The sequence below is a fragment of the Antedon mediterranea genome, chromosome 10 (genome assembly GCF_964355755.1).
Source record: "Antedon mediterranea chromosome 10, ecAntMedi1.1, whole genome shotgun sequence".
NCBI classification, from domain to species: domain Eukaryota; kingdom Metazoa; phylum Echinodermata; class Crinoidea; order Comatulida; family Antedonidae; genus Antedon; species Antedon mediterranea.
Window position 1 is genome coordinate 14,798,462 of NC_092679.1, and position 20,954 is coordinate 14,819,415.

General features: G+C 31.8%; 1 protein-coding gene across 7 annotated transcripts in view; it reads right to left on the reverse strand.

Annotated features, from left to right (window-relative positions):
• Positions 1 to 20,954, reverse strand: part of LOC140059786 (muscle-specific protein 300 kDa-like) — a 160,431-nt gene that overhangs the window by 25,039 nt on the left and 114,438 nt on the right. For all 7 annotated transcript variants that reach the window (XR_011847254.1, XM_072105689.1, XM_072105692.1 and 4 more), the window contains 19 exons: positions 19,688 to 19,846; positions 19,113 to 19,325; positions 16,521 to 16,640; positions 15,097 to 15,288; positions 13,924 to 14,352; positions 13,359 to 13,685; positions 12,963 to 13,151; positions 12,409 to 12,546; positions 11,976 to 12,115; positions 11,520 to 11,712; positions 9,762 to 10,070; positions 8,181 to 8,314; positions 7,850 to 8,051; positions 7,343 to 7,471; positions 6,922 to 7,119; positions 6,206 to 6,508; positions 5,467 to 5,793; positions 4,790 to 5,110; positions 3,719 to 4,033 (listed from right to left, as the gene is read on the reverse strand). Coding sequence is in view for 6 of the 7 variants with exons in the window: in XM_072105689.1 (XP_071961790.1) it covers positions 3,719 to 4,033; positions 4,790 to 5,110; positions 5,467 to 5,793; positions 6,206 to 6,508; positions 6,922 to 7,119; positions 7,343 to 7,471; positions 7,850 to 8,051; positions 8,181 to 8,314; positions 9,762 to 10,070; positions 11,520 to 11,712; positions 11,976 to 12,115; positions 12,409 to 12,546; positions 12,963 to 13,151; positions 13,359 to 13,685; positions 13,924 to 14,352; positions 15,097 to 15,288; positions 16,521 to 16,640; positions 19,113 to 19,325; positions 19,688 to 19,846 (4,338 nt within the window). In the remaining variant the exon portion in view is untranslated. The remainder of the gene's footprint in view (positions 1 to 3,718; positions 4,034 to 4,789; positions 5,111 to 5,466; positions 5,794 to 6,205; positions 6,509 to 6,921; positions 7,120 to 7,342; positions 7,472 to 7,849; positions 8,052 to 8,180; positions 8,315 to 9,761; positions 10,071 to 11,519; positions 11,713 to 11,975; positions 12,116 to 12,408; positions 12,547 to 12,962; positions 13,152 to 13,358; positions 13,686 to 13,923; positions 14,353 to 15,096; positions 15,289 to 16,520; positions 16,641 to 19,112; positions 19,326 to 19,687; positions 19,847 to 20,954) is intronic.

Here is a 20,954-nt window from a genome sequence, read left to right on the forward strand (position 1 = left end):
GTTATATGCTGAGAAAATACCTTTTTAAACCTCCTAACCAGGTTATAACTACAAGTAAGATAGCTACAACATCTCCTGTCAAACCTATTATTCAAGATAGCTAAAGCACACACAAGGAATTCTAACTACGTACCTTCCACAATTTTACGCCTTTAGTAAGGCTCAGTATGGCGTTATCCAACATTTTGTAAAACTACCGCACTTAACCGAGATACTAGCATTAACTGAGAATGACTAAAAATCCACATAAAATGTCAGTGGCTTCTGTATGACCTAAACAATAATAATAATATCCATTTTCTACGGATGATTCCATTTTATTGAGAGGGAGGACACTGGCATGAGATTGATGAGTCATATTCTGATATAATGATTGAATTACTGTAGCTAATTGAAGTTCTTTTAAATTCACTATTGAATAAGAATGTAAATACATGATTTATTCATACCAATTTGAATTGGTAATTTAAATAATAGGTCGTTGCTCATTATGGAATATTCACATACTTGGTAATTATGTTTATCAGTCAATCAATATGTTATATTCAACATCAAACAATGTGAACACTAGTTTTGGATCAAAGGATTCAGTTAATGGTATTTTTAAATCTTAACTACTTTAACCAATTAAAATTGCATTCTAAATCTTAAGATATTAAATTTATTTATATTAACTGGCTAAATTCTGACATACAGTAATAATAAATTTGACAGTTGTGACTGACATTGGACAATAAAATATTTGTATACATTATTAATATATATATATATATGATTTCAACATAAAAAAAGAAACCGCAAAGTGTAGGGGAAAATTTGCAAAGCAAAGAAAGTCACTTCAACAGCACATGAACTGGAATATTCTGGTTGATATGCAGACACCCTACAATTAGACCACTAGAGCTCCAAAGGGATATCCAAGTTTATATTAATTCAAATGACTTCAAATTCCACAGTGTCTTTACAATTTGTATTTCATAATGTATTTACACTATAGATTGAAATATATATTTATACTGGGTGACCTCTTCAGTCAAAGACTGGTCTCCCAGAGGGCCCAGTTATGATCAGTGGCTGTGATGTACTAATACACCGGGGTAACTCCCTACTCGTCTCGAAAGATGTACTAGGTTCTTTAAAGTGCACACGAGCTAGATGTGTACACCGGACCTACGGTTTATAGTCCTCCGAGAAGACTCGTTCTACCACCAGAACCATAGAGTGAGTGAGCCTCGAACCCCTGCCGATGTTATGGCTACGTAATTACGGTTCCACTGTCTTAACCGCTCAGCCACTCACTCACCAGTTACAAGAGCATACATTAACATACAAACAATTTCTTTTCAATTCAAAATAGTATTCAAAAAATAATTGTAATTTTGATTGATTGATTACACTTGTTTTAATAACTATTCTATTTATGTATAACATTTTGTGTATGAGTGTGATCAAGAAAGTTAAAACTGCCGACAAATGTGATTGAATTAATTATTTCTGTTATTAAACGTGTTTACTTAAATTTACCAAATTCAAACAACTCTTCATTAATTGTCTGTTTAAACTATATTTAATAATAATTTGACATATTCATGATGATATTAGATGAATTGTGTAGACCATACATGTATCTCATGACTTATGAATAATGTTTTATAGCAAAGATAATGACTGAATTGTTTCTATGTTTACTTAAACCAAATTCAAAACAACTCTTTATCAATTGTCTGTTAAATATTCATAATGATATTAGATGGATTGTGTAAAGTATATCTCATGACATACGAATGTTTTATAGCTCTAAACAAGTTCGTAGACTGATAATTAACCTTATGTCGATGAATCACTTGATATTTTGACTCTCAGCGCTTAGTTTAATTTCTTTCCATTTAGTTACAGTAGTATAATCAGACCAGCTTAAAAGCTGCACTGACTACAAGGATATTTGAATTTGTTATTACCTTGCTTTTACCATTTTTAAGTATGCAAGTGCAACAAATTTGCTATTACTTAGAAAAATAGAATTAAGTAAGTACTTGTAATTGTATAAGTATAGTACTTTTGTTTGTTTACACAATAGTGTCCACAGTTTTTGAGTTATTGTCCCAAATTTTTGGCTATTTGCATGCAGTAATCTTAACTGACAGTAACCTATCTTTGTTACTGGTTTTGGAATTGAGAAATTATTAATTTGTTAATTAAGGATTCAATTTGAAGAAGCTAGAATAAATAATTGTGAAACTAGCAGACTACCGTTCGCAAAATTGATTAATTATTTTCATGATACACCATACAGAACATACAAATTAAAATTAATAATATTCTTATTTCATAATACGCTAATGATATTTTTATCTGGTAATATTTATTTATTTAAATGAAATATATTCTTACATCATATTATGCTATTATTTTACCTGCTCAAAACCTCGTTTATATTTAATTACATCATAATCCCAGCTACTACTATTTCTTTTTTCGTTAAACTACTAAGTCCAGCTTTAAATGTCATGCATTATAATATATATTATATTACCCTATCGACAGCAAAGTTTGTAATTATATGAGACAGGATACTGTAATTTACCACCTATTAATATCCTTCATGGTCGTGTTGACAAAAGACTTGCATAACACTATATTATATGTTTACATTTTTCACTATATTACACAGCTGCCTCTAATGCTACGGTTGATCGATTTATTAATATTAATCTTCTCAAAGTGTAAAGTCAGAAATAAAATTAAATATTAAGAAGACATTATTAATTATATGAATAAGCTCTTACAGTATATTCTTCGATAAATAGAAGATGGACAAAGTGTTAACAAAAGAAGAATAAGGTGTAGACATTTTTCAACATTACAAATACAAATTTAAGAAAACATTTCGTCCTTAACCAGCATCTAAAATTGCATACTATGCTTACCCATTTTATTTGCATATTTGAATCAGTCCAGAATGCTTCCTTTTCTCTAGCATGACAACTTTCACAATCGCACAATACGTGTATCACACGTTTACCGTACTTACAGAACACGTTGACTGTTCCCATTTTGGAACAAATAACCTCAAAAGTTACAATTAAAACCAAACACGACACTGAAGAACCATAATAAAAAAACAACAACAAACAAAGTTGCATAAAATTTCACAAAGTCTTCTTGCTATTCATAAGGACAAACCGTTAAAATTAACAGGAAATAAGAATTTGATTTGAAGTATGTGATTGGACGATGAATAAGATAGGAAAGGAAGTCAATGAAAAGCTCTGCCTTTATGTACTCTTATTTTTTCACTTAGTATACAGCTCGAAAATGTATGTTAAGAGTCTGTCGTCTATATATCTAAACATTTATTTGACAACTTTCGGTTTCACTAACTAGTTTCTATAATTATGAAAGAAAGAAAATAATTTATAAGCTATAAACATCTAAAATTCTGAAATCTAAATTGATGAACAACTAAACTATTTGATAAATTAAACTCTAAAACCAAGTATAATGGTAAATGGTAATCTACAAAAATAAATATTGATTAATTAATGTAAAATAATAATTTATTGATATTTATTTATTGTTGAAATTGCTGGAAATCTGAAATAAGACATTTGTGAATAAATGAATAATAAAAAAACCCAATTATTTTGATATTTTTAATCAGTTTGAATTTCATAATTATGAATGAATACCATAAAAAACATCAACAAATAATTATTACCTCTTGTAAGTTGTACAAAAGATCTTCAATACTATGTTCTCCGTTCTGAGATACTCTAGCTTCCATCTGCGACAGCCAATCACAGATCTCCTTATATCTCGTTCCAAAGTGCGTCCATCGATTAAGCTTTTCAACAATCCTCTTCTTTTTCTGACAAGTTTGATGATGTATCTCATCCCATTGCTTGCTGAGTAACAGCAATCGTTCATGCAGCACCGAAATATCATCTGGACTTAAAATATCTGCTAATTTCTTTTCCTGGTTGTTTAACCGATCGAGCTTATGTCGAGAATTATTAAAGCAATCTTCGTACTCCTGGAAATATAAAAGAGCCATTTTCATTTGTGCATTTTATTGCTACCTGGTTTCCATCTTGACAAACAATAATAAATAGATTATAAGAACATGGCCTTACAATCTCTATAGTCTACTTGTAAAGTCTTCCTACATTAGGAAGTAATCAGATAAATTATGCACACCTACCACATCCCTACTGACCTGGAAGAAAGATAATTATAGAGGGCTCACTCTACTATCAATATTTTAACAAAAAATAGATGTAAATAATGATTTAAATAGTTATGAGAAAAAGACAAAAAAGAAACATTTTTAACAGAAATGTTTAAAAAGATCTCTTTCCCATCTTCTCATCTTTGGGCTGGCATAAAAAGCATGGTTTTCTTGAAAATCTGCTGAATTTTTAACAGAAGGAAAGATATTTGAACTTTTTAATTTATTTTTAGAGTTTCGGTAGTCCAGTTTGAACAGAGTCCGGGTATATTAGAATTAGAAAGGTAGTCTATTCCCACATAATCTAAAGTTGATTGTATTGAATTATAACCATCAAAATAAACTCTAATTATGACCTCTGAACACTTCTTGCATTATGATAAATGTCTGTAATATCTCTTTGTTTATGAATTCTGATAAAAAGTTATGAATAAATAAATTATGCACATGTAATAGCACTGGTCATGTTTTTAGGGGAAAATTTTGACTTTCACCATTCTGTTTACTGCATTATTGCAGAATAGTTACAGATATTAACAATAAATGAAAACATTTTTTTACCTTGCATTTCTGTAACATCTTCAGCATATCATCATACATGACAGGCAGTGGATTTGATGACATTGTCCTGATGCTCTTGAGCCATGTGTTAATATCTTCAACGCTTTGATTTGATGTCTCCCAGGCATTGACAAGGTCCTCCAGCCCTTGAAGATTCCTCTTCAACGTGGTGGTAATTTTGTGCCAATGGGCCTGTGAATCTGCTAGTTTTTGGCGGATCATGGATGATGCATTACGGTCTGTGTTACGTAACAAGTGTTTGCCTGCTTCATTGAGTGAGAGGTACTTACTTTCGTAGAGAGATACAGTCTTTTGCGTGACCTAAAAAAAGGAGAAATGGAGAAACACAGATTGTTTGAAATAATTCAACACATTTTTTGTTAATACTCTTAAAATACTAAGTTTCTCTTTTGTAAAGACATGACATGATCTCTGTTCTGCATGCATACAATCCAGAATTAGCATTCAACCGTAAAAGAAAGAGGGCGACAAATTGCCAATGCATAAATACAATGTCCCCAGGATGTCTCCATACCAACATGGAGATATTATATCAAGCCGAAAATTCCAAGTTTGAGTCTTAGTTGGGGAAATCTTTCCACAATTCTCTTATCTTTCTTTTTGCTAACTACTAGCATTATTGATGGGTAGTATATGATTATTAACTATTAAATTACCTTAGCATCTTCAAGTAAGTTCTGTAGTGTCTCAATGGATGCAGTATCAAACTCCAAGTGTCTAATCTCTGCTTCAATGTACATAAACCAATCGTTCATCTTCTCTAGGAGTTCCTGATACACGTTCCAGTCGTGGATGTTTCTGTCGATAATCTCCTTACGTTGGCTTGCTCGCTTGATCACGTTCTGCCATTGTTCGCTCAATAATGTCAGTTTGTGTTGGAATTCGTCAGGGTCGTCTATCTCCCCATCTTGGATCATTTTAAGGCCATCATTGACGATCGAGAAGAGAATTTGTTGACGATTGAAAATGTCTGCTTCAAAATGCTGTAAAAGATAAGAACTCAGGTAAATGGAGTTTCTAAAGTGGTCATCTTTTAATTTCAAGAGAGAATATACAATCAAAAAAACAATCCCAAATTTGAGAACAGAAAAAGGTTGGAAATATTATCTTAGTTTAAAAGAAAGATCCAAAAACTTGCTTGAAAAAACAATGTTTTAAACTTTTGTATGTAAAGTGCATTGTGGCTAATCTACACTCAACTCTCAAAAGTTTGAAAAGCTTTGTCTAACTAGTTTGCAGAAGCTAGACCGTGTTTGTTGAGGTTTGGAAAATTAACCAATATAATTCCATTTTAAACTGCTGTGTAGATTGGCACACTAAACATCTTAGTTTACAACAAAGATTGAAAGAGTGAAGACCAAAATCAAGCGGACATTATTCTCAATATTAACTTACAGCATAGACTTTTTGCTGTTTGAGCAAATCTTCATAGTTGCCTGCAATATCAACTGCCAGGTTCTTCTCAGTCTGTGACAGGAAGATCATCCATGTGTCACACTTTTGAGCAAAGCTTTGATGCTGTAGCAGAACAGCCTGCATGTTGCGATACTTCTCTGAAGCCTTCACCGACAGCTTGTTCCAGTGGTTATTGATCTGAATAAGACTGGAGGCATTCAGTTGGTTTAGGCTTAGCTTGTAGCCCTGGTCGTTTAAACCATCCAACTGGGGCTGATGGCTTGTGAAGTCATGCATGACACTCTGTAAAAATACAATAATATATAGATAAATAATAAAACTAGTGTCAAATATGAATGAACAAATCGATATGTTTGAGTTTGAGGAGTCAGTATTGGAGTTATCTTTCTTTAAAATTATGATTTTGATTTTAATATCCTATTCCTTTACTAAGGGTGCTTGTTAAAATAGGTTTTTCTGGTATGGTAAATGGGTAAAAGTCAGTACTAAATCCCTTAGATTTGGCATTAGGGACAGTATGAAAACTGGTGTGATCTACAATGTCTTCTAGCATTAGTCGTAAAATCAATACAGTAGTAGATTTCAACATTGGATATTTTACAATTTGTAGAGCATGTAATGGTTCGTATCTGTTCTAGCAGTCACGATACAAGTTACTTCAACATGAATGAAGACTTTCAAAGTGTTAATCCTACCTTTAAAGTATCCATCCTATCACGGATTGAGTTTTCATCTGATGACCTATTAGGATCTTCTTTAGCGATGACCTGCTCTTGGTCTGACAACCATTCCAGCATTACCTCTGCTTTACTGTAGAACTTCTGCTGTGCATCAATGTCATCCTGTAGGCTTGACACATGTCGTGACAATGATTGTTTCATGTTGTCAATTTTCTGTTAAGAATAAAAAAAATAGAAATTTCCTTTATTATGTATTTTAGATCTCAGCACTACAAGTTCACCAATAGAATCTGGAATAATATAGCTACAATTTATGCTAAAATTGTACAGGGTTTTGCTTTTCTGTTTCTTACAAATTGCAAAAATACTTTGCAGAAATCAATTCTGAAATGTTATATTTTACATTTATTTACAACAGAATTATCATAGAACCTACCTGCTCCATCATCCTGCGTCGACCTATGACATTTGTTGCAGTAGGCGTGTCCATTTCTTTGGTAAGATTTTGTATAAAGCTATTGAGATCTTTAAGTTCTTGGTAATTACTGAGGTCTGTTAACAAATCCTAAAAATAAAAATATATATATGAATCCAGGCTCAGTGCCATATTAAACGTATATTATTCAGATTTTAATAACTAAATAGATGTTCCATGGACAACTGTAACAAAATAATAATGTTGTTTGTTATTATAACATAATAATGCTACAGTTACCTTCATTAATTAATCAATCATGATAATGAAGAGGGTTCTTTGGCTCTCACAAATGGGTACTTGATTGGAAGTGGGTGGCATCCTCCCTTAAGCTCTAGTTCAACAAAAAAGTGTGCCCAAATATGGTAGTGATATGATGTCATCGTGTCTATATATGGGCACATCACATTTTTTGTCACATAAAGTTTTAGGCTTCTCTATCTACATACACTTCCTGCTGTTACTTACTTCACATTGTTTAAGTTCATTTCCTGAGTCAGTCTGATCATCTGCTTCATTGTTATTGTCTAGCAGTCTGTTACATGTGCGTTCCTTTTGCATTACCCAATCTTTGATGTCACTGTACCTCTCTTCAAATGCTTGCCACATCACCAGCGCCTTCTCAAATTGTTTCAACGTGTCTCTTATTTTCTCATCAATTGTTTTCCATCTAAATAAATCATAATGTTATATTGATTTCATTATTTTTTATTAAAGAATTGTTCCTAAATAATTGATAATTGTATTGCACATAACAAAGAGGTCATTTTATTTTAGTTAATATAAAAACAAAATCTACCTTCTGGAGACATCATCTATTGTTCTCTCAATATTTTCCGCGACCGGCTTCTCAAGTGCAGGAGTCAGCTGATTGGCTTGTTTTGTCAGTCGATTTAAATGAATTCGGTTATTTTTAAACTCTTTCTGTAGTTCCTGTTTTTAAAATATATAAATTATTTAATAGATTATACATTTTGTTATAATATTATTTAAAGATGTATTGTCCCTTGAAACACAAAAAAATGAAAAAAAAAATATTCTAAATTTAAATTGGCCATATCAAAGCAATATTAAAGTTATTCACTTTAAGTCGAAAATTTGAGCCAAAAACAACAGTTTACGTAATTAACAGGTAAATTAATTAGATTACATTTCGTCTGAGAAATCGTCGCAAGCGAAAGTAAACAAAGATTTCAAACCATGAGTATGCATTATGCATGATGCTAATTAGGATTGTTTACAACTCATCACGGTTGAGAAGGTGTTTTCACACAGATCGCGAGGAAGTTTATGATTATGCATACAGAGTAGCCCAACAAGCGCATTGCATTATGGGATATGTTTTGATTGAAAACTTTGACTGGAAGTCAAAGTTATTCTTTGAACAAAAAAACATCTGTATTTTGGTTAAATTATTTTTTTTTGGACAACTTTTTGGTGAAAGTTAATAACTATTATGATACTTCAAAATGACCCACTTTTTTTCGAAATAAAAAAAAAAAATGTTTTGGGGAATTAGTCAAAGGGACAACACATCTTTAATGTTAATTTTTCACAACAATAGATACAATCAAATAGATATCTAGAGAAATTATGTTACATTACATTTAAAATACCAATTGGAAAAGTTAGCTTGAAGATATTGTGTCACTATTTTGAAAGCTGGTTGTAATTTATATATTTAAAATAAAAAAGTCAAATGAAAAAATCAGTTTTAAGACAACTAGTTAGAAAATAAAACCACGTCAGACCAAAATGTTTTTTCAATCTGAGTTTTGCTCAATTTTTTAGAGTTTCAAGTTTTTTTATTGTACTATTTTATTAGATTTTAGGAGAAACAGTTACCACATCACATCAAATTTTATTTCACGAAAGTGATAGAGTACGTAAAACAACTTTAGAGTATTTTAAAAATAAATTAGTAAAATCATCACAGCAATCACTAATTCTTCAGTTGTTAATTAGTTATTAATTTATTAATCACCTTTACTGATTCAATACTCTGAAAATCATAGTATAAAAAAATAAAAGTTTTAAATTGCAAATCATATTTGATTAATACAAAAATGAAAATGGTAAAATATCATGCTTATAAATATATTATTACTATTATTTTATTATTTTATAACTACAATATTAAAATATTACATTTTTGTAAATTAATTACAGTAGAGTAGAACCGTATTCAAGGAACACCTTTATTAAGGGGACACTTTCCCTTAAAATGAAAGAGAGGATATGTTTTAACACAACAGCTAACCCCCATTAGGGGATACTTTTCTGGCTCGAAAATGTCCCCTTAAAATAGTTCTACTGTATTCAACATTTAATTGGCCTCTAGGTACACAGTAAAAAAAAGGGTAAATAACAAGTTTGGTACCTTTAGTTTATAAACTTGTAGCCTGAAAGACCCCAGTGTGCCACCAACAGTCTTCACCCTGCCTGCTGAGTATTCTGCTTCTCCCAGACACTGTGTGACAGTCTGTAATGACTCGGTATAGAGGTTCCACTGTTCTTTAACTCCTTTCAGAACAACTTGGAGTCTGGACAACAAATTTATTAAACTAATTTTAGATTGTTGGATGGTAATCATGGTTTGGTTGACAGCTGTCTCGTCAGCAACTTTTAAACCCATTTCCCGAACTTTTTCAATGTCATCTTCTTTCTTTTCAAGGAGGGCTGACATGACCTAAAGACAAACAAAAGATGGTTTAATACTTTAAAAGGTTAAATTCTTATTAAAGGGTAAGATTTAACATATTTCCATACATATATCATAAATATAATAATTGGAGAGATGATGAGGAAACTAGTTAACAACTTTAATTGGTTATATTACATAGGCTATGTAAATACGCGAACGTGATTGGTTGAAACTGCATCACATGACTACCGCTGCGAGGATCGTAAATCGTATATATCCTCGAGAACGATGATATTGACTGTGTAATTTTCGCGTAATTATCGTGTCCCCTGTCATTAATCATATAAATTCTCGAGTACGATGATATTGACTGTGTAATTTTCGTGTGCAACACTCGAGTTTGCCGATAAATAAACAAAAGTCATCTACTCGATCTTGAACTCGGGTGGAATTGTCACTCCATCGCAAGACAACGTTTCATCCGCTGGGCCACGGAATTTGCTTGAAGAAATTAATCTTCTAAACTATTTAAGCTATGCATACATAGCGCCCTCAATTGTTATAAGTCCACCCTAAATGTGATGAAACACCGTTTGTGATTGGTCAATACTCACGGTAGTAACCTAGTAACTAGTACGCGCTGAACATCCGGTGATTCGGCTCCTCTCGAAGATCGAGAGAAGACGAATTGTTTATTCGGCCTACCTGATTATAATGTTATTATTAATAGGCTTATTGATGGAAATTCTTCTGTTAATTTAAACGACCTAGGCCCAAGTGAATATTTTATTGCCAAGGAATCATTAATTAGTAATTATCTGTATATTATTCTTCGCAAGGTAAGGTGTCTAGGCAGGCTTGTTTTAAATACAATACAAATACTATAGGAGGCCTAGGCCTAGCCTAGCTTCACCCAACCCAGCAGACTTGTTCTTGGCTATATAATATAACAGATATTGCCTTTTATATCGGTTAAATATAAGATTTTACATCCCCTCGGGAATGATATTAAGTTCTCGGGGAATATATATTTCCCTCAGCTGGCGCTTCGGGAAATATATATTCCCTCGAACTTAATATCATTCCCTCGGGGATGTCAAATCTTATATTTAACCTCTAAGCAGTCAATATCTGTATAATAGTGACCTGTCAGTAATCCCACAATGCATCATTCAACATGGTATTATAACAAGCCTCCCAAATCTCCCAATAATCGTGGTATTATCCCAATATTTCAAGTGATCTCCTGTCTCTCACTAAAGGTTCTATACCTTGATTGTCTTGCATCCCAATAGTGCATAAATTTACAATTTAGGTTCTACTACTAAGCGACAATGAGTTGTCACATGCTTCAGAAAGTGCCTGGCATACCCATTTTTTACTATAGATTCTGATATTTCTTTTAGAAAGCTCCTTCTATGTACCCTCTATGATTTGGCCTGATATACACTTTTTCAAGTTAGTATTTCTGTAACAAAAAGCTTTCTATTTTACCTCACAATCTCTGACAGCTTGTTGAACAGACATCTCATTTCCACATCTTCTGTCGTACTTCCTGATCTTTGCATCACTTTGATCAAGCCATGTGACCATGTCAAGAACTGCAGCTTCGTACTCTTTCCAATCATTGCAAAGTTTTTCTAACGTTTTCACATCATCAGAAATTTTGGCATTTAATAATTGCCACCTGAATATGCAAATTAGATTACGAACAAATAATGTTTATATCAATGGGAAGATGAGGCTAAAGAGATGGAAAGATATTGCAAAAGAGATGGAGAGATGTGGCCAATGTGGATGATCATAAGTTATTTAAAAGACAACTATGTGTAAAGAGAGGATATGTTTTAACATTACTGCTATTATTTTTGGGTCCTATCTAGAAACGGTATTATTTAACTACTAAAGTTAGTCTTTTTTCAAGAATAATAAAAGCATCAGTGAACTCACCTTTTGTTCATACTGCCTAGTTTTTCTGCAAAGTCTGTCTTGTCACCTCGTTTCTGATCAAGATCTTGGCTGATTTGAAGAACTGATTGGTTGACAAAGTCTACAGTAAGCTGTTTAGCGGACAGGTCTATCTTGTAGCCCTAAACAAATATGTATTTTATTAAGAATCTGTGCATATTATACAGTATTCTAATATTGACAAAACATACAAATCAACTAAATGTCAATACATTTCACAACAAAGAAGGACCAAATCAATTGTCTCAAACGTTATCCCTAAGCAGAGCAGATATCTCCCTGAAAATAAGGCTTTATGAACCTAACCACCCTAACCCTTCCTCTATAATTCAATCTTAGAAAAACAGTCTTACTAAAACATATTATCTACTAATTTACTGTCAATTTTATTTAGTATTGTGATAAAGGATCTTACCATATATCTTTTATACTGTGTTTCCACTTCTTGTGATGTTGTAAATACGTTGCCAACATCTTTCTTCAAACGTTTCTCAAGTGCTTCAATCCATAATATTAATTCGTTTAGAGCTTGCCGAGATGGCAGCATTTCCATCTGCAAAAATAACAAATAAATTAATATCAGTATCAGTGGCAGATTCAGAGGGGGATCCTCCTCCACATTCGCAATATAATCTTGAATTATTTTTATCCTACCATTAGCCTATATAAACTAAATTTGATTCACACAAGCAAACAGGTGGCGTTACTCTGAACAGGTAGACTTTACCACATCAATATTTCTATAAACTTTACACACAATTTATTCAATCAATTTTTTGATGTTTTTGTACTGTACATTATTATTAGTATTAATATTATTTATAAATATTTAGTTTTTATCTGTTTGGGCTTTAGCCTATTCTCACTCTTGGTTACTATTAATTGGTGACCGAATCAATATTATTAATAAGTAAGAAAAAAGAAAACTTTATATATTGTTGAAATAAGTAAGATAGACAAGTATCAAACCTGAAGATGATGTAATTGGTCTTGTAATACTGGCATGGTGTTTTGTAGGTTTGACCATTCCTGTTCGATTTTGCTGAGCTTCTCACGAATTCTGTGAAGTTTCAACTCTTTGATCCGCAAAAGCTGCGTTCCGTGACTACAGACCGACACTTTCATTGGAACATGGTTCTCAACCTCTTTACGGAATTCCTATTTTGCAAAGAAAAACATTAATTGGTTAATAGTAAACAAGTTGAGAGACTTCCCTGATCAATTAATGAGAGCCAATAAATCTACGGCAAACACCTATCAGGAGAAACAACTATTAAGAGTGGTATTTGTTTTTACAGGATATTGCAAAAAAAGGGGGAAATTATTCAGACATAGATTATGCATACATTTCCCAGTAAAACTTACAGTAAATCTGTCAACTAAGGCAGCCAATGCATTCAAATCATCCACTTGATTAGCCTTCACACTCCAGTCGTTTAGCTGGTTTAGTGACCGATCCAGCCATGGTAGAAACTCTTGGCTTTCACGTTCGAATGACCTCCACTCGTCTAACAGTGTGTTAAGCTTCTTTAAGTCTGTGTCAATCTTGTTCTGAAGTCCATTCCATCTGTCACTGAAATTGGACAGCTTCTTTTCAAGGTTTGCACAAGTAATGTTCTTGAGTAGTGACTGGCCTTGTTCAAGAACCTGCTGCATTGCGGCTTGTCTTTCGCCTAAAATGTTTTTCATGGCCTGAAAAGAAAATAAATATAATTTAAAAGTTTGCATGGTAAGTTCTCTCAAGTATAAGCAGAACTGAGTTTGGTCAACTAGAATTCCTGCTCCTAATGAGTCATCGATTCATGGAAGTACTTATGAAGAATAAATGGCAGTTCTAAGATGTGACTACGACCAGTAGATTCAACTTTGGTCATATGAAGATACAAATTTGGTTGTGGCAGTACGTTATTAACAAATTTGAATAAAGTACCTGGTATTTGTGAATGCCTTTCTGAACATTTTCCATATTCTCATGACTCACACTCCTCGGAAGCTGAACCTCAACGTGTCCCAGCCATCCCTTTAACTCATCAAAGTTCTTCTCAAATTGAGACCACTCTGTGACAATTTTCTCAAGGTTCTGTCCACGAACTGTACCTCGTGCTTGTATTTGATTGGTTGATTTATCAAGGAATGTTTGTTTTGAAGCAAAAATGCTACGAGTGTATGGATCAGCTTTACGAGCAATTGACTCAATTAGGAGATGGTGTGTCTCTGCATCTCCAAAGAATTCTTTGTGTTTGTCAAGTTGATCTTTCAAGTCATCCAGGTCAACTGCGATGACCTCATCCTTGCGTAGTTTCGCTTCTGCCGTTGTTAAATAATCACTATAATCATCAATGATTTTGTGATACTGTTCCTGAAATGATTAAATTTTAATATAATTTTTAAATATATAAATCATTATTATGTATAAATAAACCATAATATTAATTATTTCACAGCATTACTATCTTTTATTTATTTATTTAATTATTTATTTATTTATTTATTTATTCATTTATTTATTTATTCTTTTTACGGTAGCTTAATTAATGTAACTAGTTTTTAGTGGGCCTCCTATCACAAGCCCCTTGGGATTTCTTGGAGGTCCCTTTCATTGTTAAAAATATGTTTTACTCATTGCTTGCTTGTTTTTGTTTGTTTTATGCGATGAATAAAGAGATTTATGTTATGTTATGTTTTATGTTATTACACTATAATATGAGTGTGAATACGAGTGTGGATATGAAATTTGGTGTAGGGGTGGGATTATACTCGGATTGCATTAACAATGTATTTATTATATTTTCTCTCAAAATTTAGTCTTAAATTAGAGGGTGTGTTTATATTCGAACATGAGATTATATTTAATAATTTACAGTTCACAAAAATGAATAATTTTTTTAATTGAATATGATTAGGCAGTTGTTCCTAAACAAGGAACCAGTGATTAAAATAATTGCTGCATAAAATAAACATTACAAACCAATTCTTCAAACAAAAAATAAATCTAAAAATTGGTTGCTAGATTTCATGCCTAATGAGTGAGTACCTTATTTATTAATTTAATAAACATACCAATATACATATATGAATAAATTTAATAATTAAAAACATTTACCTGAAACATTTTCTTGCGATGCAGTTGAGTTTTTTTGTTACTTGTTTGTCTTTGTAGCTCTTCCCAGTTTGTCCTTAGTCCAGCAACGTCGACAGCAACAGGCATTTGTGGATTGTTGATTTGTAGCTCTTGGCCTCTGTCCATCAATTCACGGAATTTACCTTCATATTCTACAAGATCTTCTTCAAGTTTCTGAAAATATAAATAATTGTTTATAGTTAATTAAAATCTGTAAAAGAGGTGCTCTTGGAATAACAGCTACACCTATTGCATACGCAGAACCAATCACCTTAGAATTTTTTAAAAAGACAATGAAATATATAATGAGTTAATTATGCATTTCATATGCTATGACGGTTAATTGAAAATCTAGGATCCGGTGTTATTTGAGCAAATTAAATCACATAGACGAATTGTACAATCTGAAACAATGCCTAAAAAATATGTGTATATGTATGAAAAACTTACAGTTTCATACCACCCACCTGCCCGACCAAGAACATGTACAAATAAGTGATTGAAAATGGTTTCCATTCAAAGTAAAATAAGCAGTTCCCGAGTCACTTCGAATACATACATAATGTAACATAAACATATTACTTATATGATAACAAAGTACTGTATTTAGTTATATTATGACAAAATGTAAATCAACTATTGTTAACTGCATACTACTAATATTAAATTGAAATGTTTAAAAAAAATCATTGTGCCTTCATGTTTTTTCATCATTTTTTGTGAAACTACAGGGGAATTGATAAATTTATATTAATGTTTGTAATTTAATTCCAAGTCAAAGCTTGGAAGGACTCCAGTAAATGAAAATGTATTTCAATCATTGAATGTATAACTGGTAACCATGACAACATGACTAATATTTTCATGATCATGTAAAATTTAATCTTGTATGTTCTATTGTTAGTAATATGAAAATAGTATTTTGTTTATTTTATCAAGTTAATGTGAATAATGAAACATAATATAATATTTCTATGATATTTTATGGGAAATGATTAATTTAGGGAATCTAACCTGAAACTGTTGTCTTCTTTTCTGTAGAAACAGTTCAGAACACATAATTTGCATATATTATAATTTGCATATTATATTATAATCCATACCTGATAATTTGCAAACATTATAATTTACCTACTTTAAATTATAATCTGCATATATTATAATCTGCATATATATTATAATCTGCAAATCTGCATATATTATAATCTGCATATATTATAATCTGTATATATTATAATTTACATATATTATAATTTGCATACAATATAATTTTAAACATACACTTCTGTTTCCATAAATTTCATAAGCAGCTTCACCTTATAAGTGCATAGATTAAGGTTTTTATGTGGACAATGTAAAACAACTGTTAAAAAATGTTTGCACTTAATTTGAATATTACACTGTACCTGGTTAAGTATAAGACCCTGTTCAACTCCATCAGCACCATCCACTTGATCTCCCTCATCTTCATCTTGTAACATCTCTTTTGTGTCGTTCAACCACATTTGGAAATTGTTTACTTCATCCTAAAAATTACAATCAAAAAGTGAATAACTTGTAATAAATGTTAGAGGCAAAGGCAGGAACACTTGAAAACAGTATTAAATTACACAGGCTCACTTGAGACACACCCAGCACAAAGTAGTAGAGCGCACTATGTCTAAAACAACGATAAAGCGTATTGATGATGAAAGGCATAATCTCAAAGGCAGTAAAATGTAATTTTGTTACATTTATTCTTACAAAGTAAGTACTTAAAATGTAAACAATCAAAATGAATTTAATCACTTTAAACTCAACAACGTACAAAAATAGACCCAACATCTACAAACTCTGCAGCAATTGACATATAAGTTATAGTTACTCCATAAACCTATTTCTGTATACTGAACACTGTTACATGTTTCTTCACATACTAAAATCCTTATCAATAACAATGACAACTGATAACTTCTATAGTGGATAACACTAATCACTGTCATTATATTAGAGACAATAGAAGGGGTGTATTTAAAATAGGTATTCAAATTTAAATGTGCTAAGAACAATACAGTAGCAGAATAGAAACAATAAAAACACAAAAGAGCTCAAAATCGTGTGGTTTTACCAGGGAATTGGTTTTACTAAGAAGGAATTCATTCATTGTTTACCCATCACCAGATAGAAAGTAAAGTTTTATCTTTCAAATGTTAAAATTGGATGGTGAATACCATTTCTGAAATGGTCATAACAATAATTTTTACTGTTGAACCTAAAAAAACCTCAGAATTTTGAATCCATTAGTTGTTATATTAATGTAATGTGTGTTATTAAAACATTACTTGAATTCCTAGTAATCTAGAAAATATCACTAAGAAACCAAGACTTGATTACTTAGCCGGATGTTTTTGGTATTCAGTTGATATGAAAATTAAAGAACTAAGGGTTTCAGAAGTAATGATAATAAAAAGAATAACATTTTATTGCGAGGGTGGATTATTAATTCAGTAAGTACCACTCAACAAAGATGTATAATGTGATTTCCTGTTTTTGTTGAAGAAAAACAAAGGTAACCAAATTAAGGTGTTACCTGAAGAAAGCATTTCTTAATTTAATTATTCTCATTGAATCTTTAAAGACAAATTTTATGTTGATTTTGCACGTAAAGCAACAAGTTATTTCAGTGTGAACCCCAAATATATGACGTGTAGGCATTAGTAAATTTTTAACTTCAACACAGTGAATTCAGAGCTTGCGAAAGCTGTGCATTTGAATTCGCTTGAGTTGCTCCATAGGAAACTTTTTCCAGCTTTGTGCAACTGGCTTCCATTTGATACTTGATGCTTCGCATGTAAATGGTCGGTGTGCCTTTCCAATAATGTCTGTAATGTAAATTTGTTATATAATGTGCTACAATAATTTCAGACTTGTTCTGCTTTTTGTAATGTTTTATATACCGGAATAAATAAATAAAAATAAAAAATTAATCGGCAGAATAACGGAAATAAATAGTCGGGCCTAAAAGAACATAAACATAGCGGTGTATAATTAAACGTAAACGTAAAATTAAAGTCTGAGATTTTGGTTATTGCACATGTGGTAAATTTACCCTCTACACCAAATTGTTGACACTACTTAATAATTTCCAATATAAAATAGCACAGCAGTAAAAAAATTGCAACTTTCCTTTATTATTTAATAAAAACAAATTATTAACAAAATAAAAAATTAAATTAAATTAAATGTAATTGTTTGTAATCTGTTTGTTGTTGTAAAGTGCTTTATGAGTCTTATTCAATCATGTTATGTGTGGCAATAACCACAAGCAAGATAATCAATTATCAATTCTTTCAAATAAGCTACATTTTCCTTGACCCACTTTTCTTTATGTTTTTATATCAATTGTCAAAGTGTTTTTCCATTTGATTTATGCTGTAATTGTGGGTTGATAAAAAACATCTAGGATGTTAATCAATATAAATGTGTCCCAGTTCTATCAAATTCACAACAACAGTTACACAAAAAATGTATTGAGTTGTATTTACATATCAAAAGGTTGGCAACCATGGTGATAAACTAAGGGTCTAGAAGGAACAGAAGTTCTATTCAAAAATTCAAATGCAAATGAATAATTATTGTTCGTCGTCCTCAGTTGAACAATTTTAGACAACCACAGTTTCCATAAAAGTGCAGAGTCTACCATCAGCACACCAGATTGTAACCTTATTGTGAACATGTGCTTTACATTCCATACAAAGGATGAGTTAAAGGAGAAAATATCTTGCCTATGGGTACAAGCAATATGGCAGACAGGTCGTGAACATATTCTAGTTTTACATCCCTTATCGTGACACCATCTCCCTCTCTATGAATGGAACCAGAACACATGGGTAACCGTAGCAAAACACAAGGGGTAAAGGTTTAGGCCCTCCAACACTGGGTTGCATAAGGCTGCTTACGCTCTGGGTGTTTTAGTGCACATCAGTAAGCAAAAAAGACTTCCATCATAACTACGGTACCTGATAATCTTTATATTCTTTATTTTTCTTCACAAGTTCTGCTTCTTTTTGTTGTGCTTCCTTCTCTAATGTATTCAGTCTCTCTTTCAGATCACTTAATGCTTGAGTGATCAGGTTGCGATCCCGTACATCAGCTTCGGCAACTATCACCTCGCACGCTTCATTCATCACCTTCAGTTGTTCTTGGAATAATTGAAGTTCATTTTGGATTGTCTTAAAGAGAAAAAAAAAACAAGAATTCATGTTATTGATTTTATAATAAATAACTGATACAAAAAAATATGTAAACAAATTTGTATTATGGAAGCAGATTTTACATCTAGGCATTATATTTTGCAGGAAACAACCAGGTAAATTGTAAAGTATGTTCGGATGCTTAAACTTGATTGACTTAAAAAAAAACAAGAATTCATGTTATGATTTTATAATAAATAACTGATAAAAAAAAAATGTTAACAAATTTGTATTATGGAAGCAGATTTTACATCTAGGCATTATATTTTGTAGGAAACAAGCAGGTAAATTGTAAAGTATGACAGGATGCTTAAACTTGATTTGAGTTTGACCTAACTCACCGAATTTTCATCCAACTGCGTTTGTGCGTCCTTGCCTTGGTCCGATTTGAATAACTTAACCTGAACACTGTCCAGCCATTTGGAAACCGTCTCAAGCGCTTCTTGATAATGACCCTGGAACTCAAATGCCTGCTCTAATTGTGTCTGTTTATCATCAACCTTTAAACACCAAAAAACCCGTTATTATTGTATATTATTTTATTGTAAACATTATGATTTAAGTCGAGTCGAGTGGCCAAGCGGTTGGGGCAGGGGCGCCGCAAACCATAGCTAGACATTCGGCACAGGTTCAAGGCACTCCTCGACCATTGTTCTAGTGGTAGAAGAAATTGAATAATGATTTAAAATTGGAGGTCCAGTGTACACATCTGGCATGTGTGCACTCAGCACAAAGTGAATCTTAGGTTGTGTCGTCCTGTGCGCTGTTCAGCCCAGTAGGCTGCAAGTCGCAGGTTATTCCCCCATTTACAAGGTACATCTTTTTATTCGTTTATTAATGTATCTATCATTCTTCATCACTGTTTTTTAAAAATAAAATTAGATGCTTCCAAAAACATGACAGATTTGTTGGTACAAACAATTAATGCAGACATTCAAATGGCTGTTACATTGATAAATCAGATGCAGTTATACCTTTCCACAAACAGATAAAAAAGATTTGATTAATATCCCATAATGATATCACCTGTGTGAATAAAACTGTTCAATATTCTCTTACTTTGATGTACCTGGTGATTAATACCTTATTATCACAAGATAATAATTCAGCTATTATCATCAATAGTACAATAATGTATGCTAAAATATGAGCTCAGACAATTTGGCAACAGGTACTTTGATTAATATTGATTAATAGTGATGAGGTGTTTATTTTAATTCAAGTTTGTTATTACTTAAATCCAAAGTCACCATCATAATTACATAATGGCTGTAAAGACAATAGCTTTAATACAGACATCAATATGATTTATTTTGAAACAATTCCCGACATATATTTGTATTAAAATCAAATGTATTTTTTTATATTGTTTGACCATTTAAAATTACAAAAAAAGTTTCTTCTACAAAAAAAATGCCAGGTATAATTTTTATTTTGTAATATTTGAATACTGTAAAACAACTTTTTAAATATTTTAATATCATAATATCAGAGTTTTATATATTTTTAATCTATTCTTAAGTACTGGGGTTTTCTGCTGTTAACTGTGAGTAAACATATTTTTTATTTTATGTGGCAAAAGATTACCAATAGCAAATAACCCAATAT